The following is a 12,240-nucleotide window of genomic DNA, read 5'->3' as shown; positions in this document are numbered from 1 at the left end:
TCCGCTTCCCCTACGCTCAGTGAATTTGACGGCCTATTCTGGTCCACGTCGTCGTGCGGTGCTCACTAGTAATACATTTGGATAAATCGAGGGAAACTAAAAGTGTGTTTGGGGAGAGAAGGGAAAGGGAAAAAAATTTAATGAGTTTATTTTAAAAAAATTAAAAAAATAAGGTTATAAAATTTTGATAATGAAAAAAGTGTAAGATAAAAAATAATTAAAATTAATCAAAAATTTTAACTCAATTTTTTAATTTTTTAAAACGGCCTTGTTAAAATTTTCTGTCTCCTCTCATTTTCTCAATTTCCTTCATACCAAACAGACCGAAAAATATGTTCTTTATTCTTGATGACAAACAATATATGTGCATGCGTGTGTATACTGGAGCTAAGGGTGGAAACAGGCCAGGTTAGGCTTTGCTCTTAACAGGCCAGGCCTGTTTTGGAGTCTATTGGCCTGAGCCTGGCCTGTGGCCTGTTACAGGCTTATTTTTCAGCCTGAGCCTGGCCTGTATAAAGGCTTGGCTTGGCCTGAAGCCTGTTAAAAAGCCTGTATTTTTAAAAAATTCAAATTATAATAATTAATTTTTTTTAAAAAGCTAAGATAAAAAAAACGTACATAATAATTTAATTTTTAGTCTTGTCTTTTATTTAAATTTTAGTATCATAAGTACTATTTTAAATGTTAATTATAATTTATAAGAATATTATTGAAAACTAATTGTAATTATATGTTAAAATTTGGAATAAGACTACGTTTAAGTACACACAAAAAATTAAAATTAAGACAAATAAATAAAGAGGAAAAAATACTAATTTTATAATGAATAAAGAGGGTATCATACTTAAATTAACATAACACGTAAGTAGGTTAATTTATCATTCTTGGAACAAAATTTTTCTTTCCTATTTTCTTTATATTTTTAAGATTTAAAAATCACATTATTTATTGATATTATTATTTTAAATTATATTTTTATCTTCACTTGTCATCTAAACTTCAAAATCTAAGAAAAGATTAAGCTATTAACTATATATTAAAATTAAAAAATAAATTAAAAGAGTACATTAACAATAATAGCATTAATTAATTTTTTCATACATTATGATTATAAATTCCTGACAGGCCCAGGCCGGCCTAATAGGCTTAACAGGCTTTTTAAAAAGCCTAAGCCTGGCCTGTTTAACTAAACAGGCCTTCAAACAAGCTTGAGCCTGTCTTTTGTGGGAAACAGGCCAGGCCAAGCCAGGCCAAATGCAGGCCAGGCCATAGGCCCCTGACAGGCTGCCTGGCCTGTTTCCAACCCTAGCTGGAGCTTTCGGTAAAAATATATACACACACACAAACTCTCACACACACTCACACGCATTTCGTCGGGAGGACAAACAAAGCGGAATAGAATATTTTTCTTCAACTGAAAGTTCGTGGTATCTTCTTTTGAAAAAATAGACCACACTTAAACTGTAGTAGTATGTGAAAATACAAGAATCTAAATCATAATTGGTGCGAGATTTTATTTAAAGAACACATTTGGTTTTCCGGATATCAATGAAAGCATGTATAGGTTTCAGCTTTCAAGAATGAACCTCCTGGCAAAAATTAAAAAAATAATAATAATAAACAAAGGAAAGAAAAGTAAAAATCCTTAGTGGGGAGACGGTGGCCTGCCTTGTCTGCTGTACGTCTCTCCCCCAAATGATTGTCCATAATTCTCTCTTTTTGTTAGCCCATAATACCCAAAAAAAACGACCCACTGGAAGAGCCCAATTAGAATAGTCCCAAATAAATGTTCGGACATGTTCTTTTTCAACTCGACGTGAGATGAAGCGCAGGTCCAGTGGTAGAAAGATTGTTCCATGCACCCGAATATTCCTGGCCTAGTGGTGACTGGTTAGGCCACAAGTGAGGCGAGTCTCTGCTCTTTAAGGGCGGGAGTTCGAATCCTCACTTGTTAAAAAGGGTACCGGGGAGGGCTTTACTTGTCGCCCGGCCCGAATCCGGACTAGTCGATCGCTCGGGTACAACTGGCCCAAAAAGGCTGGGGCCCAAAAAAGGCGCGGTTGGATACCGGATGGTTTATATAAAAAAAAAAAAAGATTGTTCCATGCGCTCACTCCCGCCACCCTGCTTCCTCCTCCTTCTGGTGATTTACAGGTTCTTCTGATCAAATCTCAATCGAGGCGAAAGATCTAATGCTGGACTCGGGCAATTCATGGATCTTTAATTAAATCTGATTGTGAAGATGACCTGCTTGTCCACAACAATCTGGTAAATGTTTACTCAAAATTCAATAAAATGGCCGATGCAGAGTGGGTGTTTGATCTTTTCTTTTTTTGGCCAACGGGTGTTTGATCGAATTCTTGTTAGGAGCACAATTTCTTTGACTACTCTGATGAGGGGATATTTGAAGAATGGTGATTTCGAATCTGTTTTTCATATTGGGCGTCATATGTATAAGCTTGGAGAGAAGTTCAATGAGCACACTTGCTCAGTAGTCCTACAGGCATGTAATTCCCGTGAAGATCATAATCATGGGGAGCAAGTTCATGCTTTTATCATAAAAAATAGGCTGGAGGAGAACGTTGTGGTAGCCACTCCTTTGGTTTCCATGTACTCAAAAAGTGGCCGCTTGGAAAATGCAGAAAAGATGTTCGATAGCATATCCGTTAAAGATGTTCAATGCATAAATTTTAGGACTCTGAGATATGGCAAAGCAGGTTCTGGGAACAAGGCATTTAGGCCTTTGTGGATCTGCTAAATGATGGATTGAAGCCGAACGATCATACATTTGCAAACACGATCAGTGCCAGTGACTCAAGCATAGGACTCTCTACAAAGGGAAGCAACTACACGGGCTAGCGATGAAGTATGGTTATATGGGTAAAACACCTCTTGCAAATGCACTAGTTACAATGTATGGGCAGCACGAGATGATCAGAGAGAAGCTGAGAAAGTGCCTGTTGAACTGAACGAAAGGTCTTCAGTCTCCTGGTCTGCAATTCTGTCAGTGTTTGTTAAGAATGCCATGCTAAGAAAGCCGTTGCATTATTTTTATATATTATTGAGACTGGTGTGTGGCATCTTCTGTTCTATGATGGATGTTCAGAATGCAATAATTTGCAATCTGGACTTCAAGTCCATGGACTTAGTCATGCTTCTGAAGTAAATACTGGGACGGCTTTAGTAGACCTGTATGCTAAGTTTTTTGAGTTTGAAATTAGTGGAGCTTCTTTAGTTCTGTGATGTCGTGACAGCTAAGAGAGCCCTGGGTCTTAGGAAAAATCAAGCTTTTAACCAAGAAAAAAGGAAAAAACTGTGAGGCCAGGGCAAGATGAAATGGGAATGATATATACTTCAGATTAGCAAACTGCCAAGATACAGTATATACAGCCACAATCACATCAAATATTGCTTGATAGAGACCTCCACCACTCTACCCCTTTTAAAATCTCAGTGACAAGAGCATGAGATAAAATCCTTTCTGTTCACGACAAAAGACGTACTCTTGAGTGCACATTATGAGAGAGAGAACCAAAGTCTTCACCTTCTTTTAAGGAAAAGTTGCACCAGTGGATGTGTGATTTCCACAATCTTCTTCGTCCTTTTTTGTTTAACGAATTTACCATACCGGGCAACACATTGTTTGGGCACATGTTTATGTTGACAATGTGTCCCTTGTCCCCATCCGTCCTTTTCTAGATAAATGCTTCCCGCTGTTGATTCACGCTTCAATTTCTTCTTCGCACTAGATACCACTGTTTTTAACGAGCTATCGGTGCATCCAAACTAACAAAAAGAATATGCGAATTCAGATAATAAGCCGGAGATCATTTCTGGGTTGCTTTCTCTCATTTATTAAGTTGTCAGAAATCTTATCTTTGCATTGATGAAGATAATACTTAATGGCTCAGTATTTGCTTCAGGATTCAGAGTTGAGGACACTAGGAATAACACGAGAATATTCTGCTCCATTTTCCCCCATTTTTTGAGGTACATGTTAAGCATGGGGACGCATGATTAGGCTGATCTGCAAAACATTTTCCCACAAACTTAAAAAAACAATGAATTCTTTCTCATGAGATAGGATTTTAAGAGTTAATAATTGGTTAGGGAGAGATGGCAAGCCATAATTTCACAATTTAGAGAACATCAGCACAGCACTATGTAGCGTGTTGGAGGCGATTACGTCTGAGCAATATCAACAAGTGGGTGCCAACTAAATAAAGATACAATACATTAATGTACAGAACCCAAAACGTTTAATCTCACACTGTAATGACCAATCAATCATTCAAACACATTATATATCCAAATCCAAATCATCATCTCTCTCTCTTTCCATTCTCCGTTTTTTTTTTTTTTTAAAGCTGTAATGCAAGCCCTCTTATAAAACCTTTCAATTAGAAGGGGAAGAGGGGCTCTTCACATACATATATATATATATATATATATATATATATATTCTAAAAATTTGAAATGATAAGATGGATGACGAAGAGCTTAGAAGAAGGATCGTTTGGCAGGAGGTCTTCCAACAGCTCTCATGAGGTTGGCAATCTCAAGGACCCTTGCCACTTTGGTTCCTCTTTTAGCCTCTGCTGATGCCTTCCTCTCCTCTGCTTTCCTGTGGGCTTTTGCTACTTCGTTTTGCATTTTCTCTAACGCTCTTGCTCTTTTCTCCTCCAGCTTCCTCTGCACGGGCAAATTTGTCATCACATTGACCCTTTAATGCAAGTTGGTATTATTAATTAATACTACTAGTTACCACTAAGTTTAGAAATGGAACATTTGCCGAACTTTGTAATTAAGTTCGAGGAAAGTAAGAAATAGATTCGATTATATGCAATTAATGCAGACCCAATACAAGGAACTATACATCATGAAAGGTTGTAATTGTATGAGCAGAAGCAAAAAATGATTGCGGGTATGTTAATGATTCGGCTTTGAACGCCTTCCATGCAGGTAATTCAAATATCCGTGAGGTCGTCACTTCATCTTCAACCAGTCATAGTTTAAGATTTTCAACTTGCGATATAATAGGATCAAGATCAAGTCCTTAATAATTAGTATCCGATACTTGGAATACCCAATGAAAATAGTCAAGGGAAAATAATTTCCTTCTCTTGTTGGGAGGGAAAAAAAAGAGTTCGTTCGATGATCAACGTAGCAATTGTGGAACAGTCATCATTCACCAGAGAAATATGTAACTTTATTTCTGAACTTTTTATCCTTTCGACTTTTTCATGAATCACGAATTGTAATATCAACGATCGATTAATCTACGACGTCTTTAAATATGGAAACCAACATGGTATGTTGTATTCCTCAGAGTAATAATGAACTCGAAGAAGAAGAACCATCATCGCAAAATTCAAAGAATCTAATCATTATCATTAACCCACTACCATATTATCGCGAATTGCTAAACCAACATGCTAAGAACCATGCAGCTGTACGACGCAGAAAAACAAAAATAGGAAGAATCTTAGGGTAGCGTATCAAGAATCTCAAGTATCTTATGGAATACGCACTCGTTTTTCAAATACCGATCAAAAGTGAATTGACAGTAAATCGTACCTCAACTTTCTTCATCCATGAAGTAGCTTTCTGGACCTGCTCGCTTTCCCAACCATTAATTACAGCGTCTTCTCTCTTGAACCTGTTATTGATCTTCGCGACCTTCGCATTTTGCCACGCCGATATCTTCGCCTCCACCTCCTCCTTCTTCACCCTCTGCACCGACACTTCGCCCTGGCCACTTCCGCCGCCCGAGGCACCCGCCGATGACGACGCACCGGCCACTCCTCCCCTCCTCGGCGACGGGAGCGGGTTCAACGGATTGTTATCAGGCACGATCGCCAACGGATTTGTCTCCTCCATCAAATCCTCTTCTCGAATTCTCCCCAAATTGTTGCCTCCTTCATTGTCATGCTCATGCACATCAATAGGGCTGCCATTGTTGGGATCAATACTAGACCCAGCGAGAACCAGAGCACTGAATTCCCTACTCATGCTGGTGAAATTCTCACTGGAAGCTCCTTCCGAGCTGGCCACGGACAGAGACGACGAGGGGCGGCTGTGTGTAGCCAAGGCTTCTCTGCGACGAGCACGATCGGCGGTGTGCGGAGTGTGAGGTGGGCTCAAAGCGTGGATTTCTCTGATTTGCTCCTCATCTTGATCGTCGACGTGGGGGTGATTGTTGGTGGAAGCTGTTTGATGGTTTAACATAGCAGGGTTTTAGAGGCTATGAAGAACAGTGTGTGGAGGATCACGGCCAATAGTGAGTGTGGAAAAGTGGATAATAAGAGACGAACAAGACAAGGGGTTTTTCCTGCAGCATAGTGGCAAGCAGCAGAAGCGTATGTGTTTGTGAATGTTCTTTTTCTTTTGATCGGAACCAGTGGAACCAACGGAGATATAAACCACACGCATTCCAGTGGAGATTTCAGGAAAGCTCCTCTCGCCATAAATTTTTTTTTTATTGCTTTTTCTAGTTATAAAAGATATATATCTTTTATTTATATATTGTTTATTTTCATGCGTCTTGAATGGAATATATCTTATATGTGGTTGTTTTTTGTGATTTTTGCCGTTGTGACTTGTGAGCATTTCGAACTGCCCCCAAACAGACGAACATCTCATTCCTCCGCCCGCCTCTTCCAATGGAAATCCTGCTAACTTCTTTGCTGTTTTGATTTTTTTTCGAACACATAACAATTTCTCTTTATTATTAGGTTTTGTTATCTTATGACTTACAGTTTCAGTATAAACCCCACTCTGTATATTGTTACAGGCAGAAATTTTTATGGGATTGATATCTTTATTTTTTTCAAAAGAAAAGTTTGATTAAAAAAAAATCTTGATTTTTTTGTGATGAAAATAGATGGAACTCCTTCCGCCTGTAACAATGGACAAGGTGGGGTGAGAGGTAATAAAAGCATGCCTAAAATTAATATTATTAACTCTTCCGAGCATATAATATTTCTCGGACATTCTCTGAAAATACTCATGTTAATATATAAATACCAGATTTATAAAAAGAATCTTATTATTTATAATTTGTAAACACTGCGCAAAGCAATCAAAATGAACAAAAAAAAAAAAAGAAATATGAAAGGAGAGAGCGTCAGCTCAGAATGGGCGTGTATGTCTAAAATTTTCGAAATAAGGAGTGCCCTCTGTCCTCCATGCATGAGCAGCGAGCCAGCGACTTCGTTGTGCGACCCCAAAAAAAAAAAAAAACATGTATTTTAGGATAAATTAGAGATAAATCTCTTGTTAAAAATTTAATTGACAATTGAATCTAAAGACTTTATCCAACTTAACTTTTTTTATATGCAATTTATCTTCCCTTGTATGCAATAATATTTTTTTATGTGATATGTAATTTAATTTCTCTTTGTGCAAATAAAATTTTTTTTATGTGCAAATCATCTTTCATATATGCAAACTAACTTTTTATATCCAAATAGTTTTGTATAAACAATCTTCTTTTTGTACAACTTATTTTTCTTTATGTGCAACTAATTTTTCATTGTGCAGTTAATCAACTTAAAGACTATTTGTCAATTTTCCCGTATTTTTACTTTGGGTTAAGGTATAATTTACTCAGGATGAGAGTTATTAAAAGGGAGCAGTACTATCCTTTATTGTTAAAAAATTTAAGAGTCAATATTAATTATTTACCAGTTTTTTGATATTTTAGGATAATATTGATCATACAATTTTTTTGTCTATACACATAGCTTATGACTTATTTAAAATAATTTATAAATAGTTTTTTAATTATAATTTATAGAATACAAGATAATTGTATGAAGAAAATTTCATCTGAATTTATATAGATGTGTTTATAATCATGATCTTTTTTAGTTTCTCCACCGGCGTTGCCACCTCCATTCACGATGGTATGCTTCTTTTATTTGTAAGAGTAAATAAATATATACTTATAAAAAATTATAGAATATTTCTAATGAAATTAATAAATTTGCGTAAATCATGCGTTTTCAAAGGTCTATATAACTAAGAAAAAGTTAGGGGTCATGATACTTTACGCATGTTTATTTAACACGCCGCTGCGTTTTAGGCCCTTGAACCTGTGTGCATTAATTTAATCTGGATTTTATGTCCGTCCCTGACCCTGTCCCTGTTTATGAGGAGGATAGGATATAGTTTCCCCCCCCCCCGTCCTTAAGTTCCAATTTTATTTTTATTAATATAGTTTTAACGCCATTGATGTTTGATCCATGTAATTGTCACTCCTGTCACCTCACGACAATACAGCTCCTTCAAATTATGGAAATGTATATAAGCATTCGTTTCAGCTTTCAAAACAGCCAGAGAAAATGATTTAACTACTATTTAATATTACCTTCAATACTTAATATAATAACTAATTAATTAATTTGACTATATTAAAAAAATAAGTTAAGATAATTATTTGTAAAAAATATGGGGTTTTTTCTTCTAAAATACCTTTATTAATTAAGTGTAATACATAGAATTACTATTATTATAAGGACTTTTAAAAATAAAATAAATTAAAATTTTATATTTAAACCAAAATAAACTATTATACTAAAAATTAGAGATAGTAACTCATTCGTCTCTCTGCTTATCAACAAGTACTGTTCGTTCATTAAACACAGCAGATACTCATGTTTATTTTGATATCTTCATCATTTTAATTATTTAATTTTGGGAACATTGCTTGAATATCAGAGCAAGGCCCTGTTTTATTGAGTTCGTTATAGTACCGCGTCAGGGTCCATATGCAGAAAAATTCAGAGATCACCTGTGCCGAGGGGAAAAAAATGGAGAAATGACAATAAAATACCACTTGAATTTTAAAAAGACAAATAAGGCACCTGAATAAGCAAAATGACAAATAGGGCACTGGGTACCAATCTGGAATTCATATTTTCTGCCAAAAGACCAAAATACCCTGATGAAATGCGGGAAGACAGACGCTGAAAGTGAGAGAAATGAGAGAGGAAGACCAACGCTGATGAAATGCGGGAAGAAAGAAAGAAGAATGTTGGAAATGCTATTATCTTACTCCTTCGCATCACCATTTTGCAGAGATTGTTGATTTTGGTTGTGGGAAAGAGGATTTGTAGTGAGAGAGGGAGTGAACCGAAGCGGAAATCAGAAAACAATGGCAAGCAATTACGTAACATAACTGCTGTCACATGCCTGCTGGTTTTTGGTAAATCCCACTACGTGAATGGTAAATTTCACTATACATGTAGTTAATTATGAAAGTTAATAGTTCAATGTTTATTGTGACGTACTTCAAATGCATGTTCACTGAATGATTTATTTATGCTTATAAGTTGCCTTTCCGGTGAAAACAGGTTTACAAAACCCATTGAAGAAATAGTCACTTTCACTATAAAAGTTGTAAATCCCAGTATATGTTTTGTAAAATTCAACGTGAAATTTTATTGGTTTTTACAAACAAGTTGCCTATCTCTTGAAAACTGGTTGCAAAAGCCATTTAAGAAGTGGTCATTTTCATTATAAAAGTTGTAAATATCACTGTGTGTTTTGTAAAATTCAGCGTGAAATTTTATTGATTTTTAGAAACAAGTTGCTCATCCCCTAAAAAGAGGTTGCAAAACTCATTTAAGAAGTGGTAATTTTCACTACAAAAGTTGTAAATATCACTCTATGTTTTGTAAAATTCAGTATGAAATTTTATTGGTTTTTAGAAACAAGTTACCCATCCCCTGAAAACTGGTTGCAAAAGCCATTTAAGAAGTGGTCATTTTCACTATAAAAGTTGTAAATATCACTGTGTGTTTTGTAAAATTCAGTCTGGAATTTTATTGATTTTTAGAAACAAGTTGCCCATCCCCTGAAAACTGGTTGCAAAAGCCATTTAAGAAGTAGTCATTTTCACTATAGTGGTTGTAAATTTCACTATACATGTAGTTAATTATGAATTTTACAAAATACATATTGTGATTTACAACTTTTGTAGTGAAAGTGACTACTTTGTTAATGGGTTTTGCAACATGTTTTCAAGAGATAAACAACTTGTTTGTAAAAACTAATAAAATTTCACGTTGAATTTTACAAAACATATACTGGGATTTACAACTTTTATAGTGAAAGTGACTACTTTTCAATGGGTTTTGTAAACTTGTTTTCACCGGAAAGACAACTTATAAGCATAAATAAATCATTCAGTGAACGTGCATTTGAAGTACGCCACAATAAACATTGAATTATTAACTTTCATAATTAACTACATGTATAGTGAAATTTACCATTCACGTAGTGGAATTTACCAAAAATCAGCAGGCATATGACAGCAGTCACGTTACGTAATTGCTTGCCATTGTTTTCTGATTTTCGCTTCATCTTTCCCACAGCTTCACATTCTTTGAAAATGGTTTTATGCGAAGAACAGAGACAGAACCAAAATTTTTTAGAGAAATGCTAGGCAATAACATTTTAAGCCGTGGGAACCCATCGAAAATCAGCGTATTCCTCTCTCCTTCCTCTCTTCTTCCCGATTTCATCAGCGTCTTCCTCCTCTCTCCTTCCCGTATTTCATCAGTGTCTTCCTCTCTCCTTCCTCTCACTTTCAGACAGGGCATTTTGGTCTTTTGGCCAAAAATCTGAATTCCAGATTGGTACCCAGTCCCCTATATGTCATTTTGCTTATTCAGGTGCCTTATTTGTCTTTTTGAAATTCAGGTGGTATTTTATTGTCATTTTCCTAAAAAAAATTATGTCGAGAAACTCTTTTATTTTTAATATAAAAATTAGTCGATATTTAGATTTGATTATAAGTATAAATATCTTAATTTATTTTATTTTTTATATTTTCTCAAAACATCTGTTGATTGTAAGGAATTGCTGCCAAGAGATCATTTCAATCATCTCGTGCATATAATTGGATGGAATAATTTAAGAAGGCTAATATGTATCTATCACAAATAACTATCTTAATTAATTTGTTTAATATCCTTATGTTAGCTAGGTAATACTAAATAGCTAACACGCCTTTTGAATAATATAATTGAGAAAGACTAACACACATATATATAACAAATAGTTAATTTAATTAATATTTTTAAATTAACTATATACCTTTCATATTAAAAATAGGAGATAATACTGCTTGGCCAGCAGCACCCTTTGAATAATTTAATTACGCGGAACTGGAGGGCCTAACAGGAAAACTCTCGTTAGATCTTTCTTCCCCCATGTCGGCTGAGAAGAATTCTGAGGACCCCACAGTATTAGGTAGCGCAGATGGATTACACGTGTCGTACGCTAACTGGCGTGCCTAAACAAATCTGCGCACTTGGCAAATCTTCATTCGCAGGGCCCACTGTAGGAAGCTACGTACTATGTCTCATCCTCATCCCCGCGCTGTCGACGTCACACCATTTCCTATTGCGCCACGTGTGCGGTTCCTCCTTCGTTTGCTCATTGGGCTTTCAGCGAGCCCATTTCTCAAACAGCGACGCTGTCTCTTCCCTCCCTAATCCCAAATTTTAAATTCCTTTATTTATGAAAAGAAGTGCGGTGCGATTGGTTAGATATGTTAAATTTTTATGATTAAGAAAGGACTAGAAATGATTTGCGTGTATAGTTGACCATTGGAAGACTAACACGTGGAAATACTCTTGTGTTTTTAATTATGATATATGCTGCTATTAAAAATAAGTGGTGGCTATCTTTTTGATGTAATTGGAGAAGGAAGGGAAACGATAAAGGAGAAAAGTGACAGACTGATCCCACCACATAACAAAACAAATTTAGGTGCAAGACTTCCAATAAACCTTGTGTACTGAATGTGACCCCTTTTGATAGAGTCCTGTTTGGTTGAAGTTGGTCGTGGATTAAATTAAATTAACGTGATAACAACACCTTTTTACTCCAAATCTCATTTGGTTGAATCGCCTTAAATAAATAGCCAGACCGGAACATACCATGTTTATCATTTATCATAAAACTATATTATTTGGAGGTGTTTGATTAGAATCAAAACCATAGTTTTAAAAGTATTTTTTGCAGTATACAAAATAAATATGTAGAAGAGTTTATTTCGATTTACAGAAAAATGATTTCTAAAAACACTTTTCATGATATCTAAACACCCTTTTGGTCATGCATACCAAACAATCTTTCATTCAAAGTAAATCACAAGCATTTTCTCAGATCTTCCATGCAAATGTTAACTGAAGAGTTTATTTTGATTGTAAATGTAAAAGTTTAAAT

The 12,240-nt window shown here is 35.5% G+C and overlaps 1 protein-coding gene across 1 annotated transcript; it reads right to left on the bottom strand.

Annotated features, from left to right (window-relative positions):
* Window positions 1-4,187: 4,187 nt before the first annotated feature.
* Window positions 4,188-6,423, bottom strand: LOC114731470 (remorin 4.1). Its single transcript, XM_028918647.1, has 2 exons — window positions 5,578-6,423; window positions 4,188-4,692 (listed from the first exon to the last, which is right to left on the bottom strand). The coding sequence occupies exons 1-2, from the start codon at window positions 6,226-6,228 to the stop codon at window positions 4,501-4,503; spliced, it is 843 nt and encodes a 280-aa protein (XP_028774480.1). The 5' UTR covers window positions 6,229-6,423; the 3' UTR covers window positions 4,188-4,500.
* Window positions 6,424-12,240: the final 5,817 nt, after the last annotated feature.

Source organism: Neltuma alba, unplaced genomic scaffold (assembly GCF_004799145.2).
Source record: "Neltuma alba isolate B1F8T4 unplaced genomic scaffold, ASM479914v2 tig00012835_pilon, whole genome shotgun sequence".
In the NCBI taxonomy this organism is placed as follows: Eukaryota; Viridiplantae; Streptophyta; class Magnoliopsida; order Fabales; family Fabaceae; genus Neltuma; species Neltuma alba.
Note: the sequence above shows the minus strand (reverse complement) of the source record. Positions and strands in the feature narration are given on the sequence as shown.

Coding starts and splice junctions, on each gene's coding strand:
- LOC114731470 (XM_028918647.1), bottom strand. CDS start 6,228: ATGTTAAACCATCAAACAGCTTCCACCAACAATCACCCCCACGTCGAC. Junction 4,693..5,577: donor CATGGATGAAGAAAGTTGAG/GTACGATTTACT, acceptor TTGCCCGTGCAG/AGGAAGCTGGAGGAGAAAAG.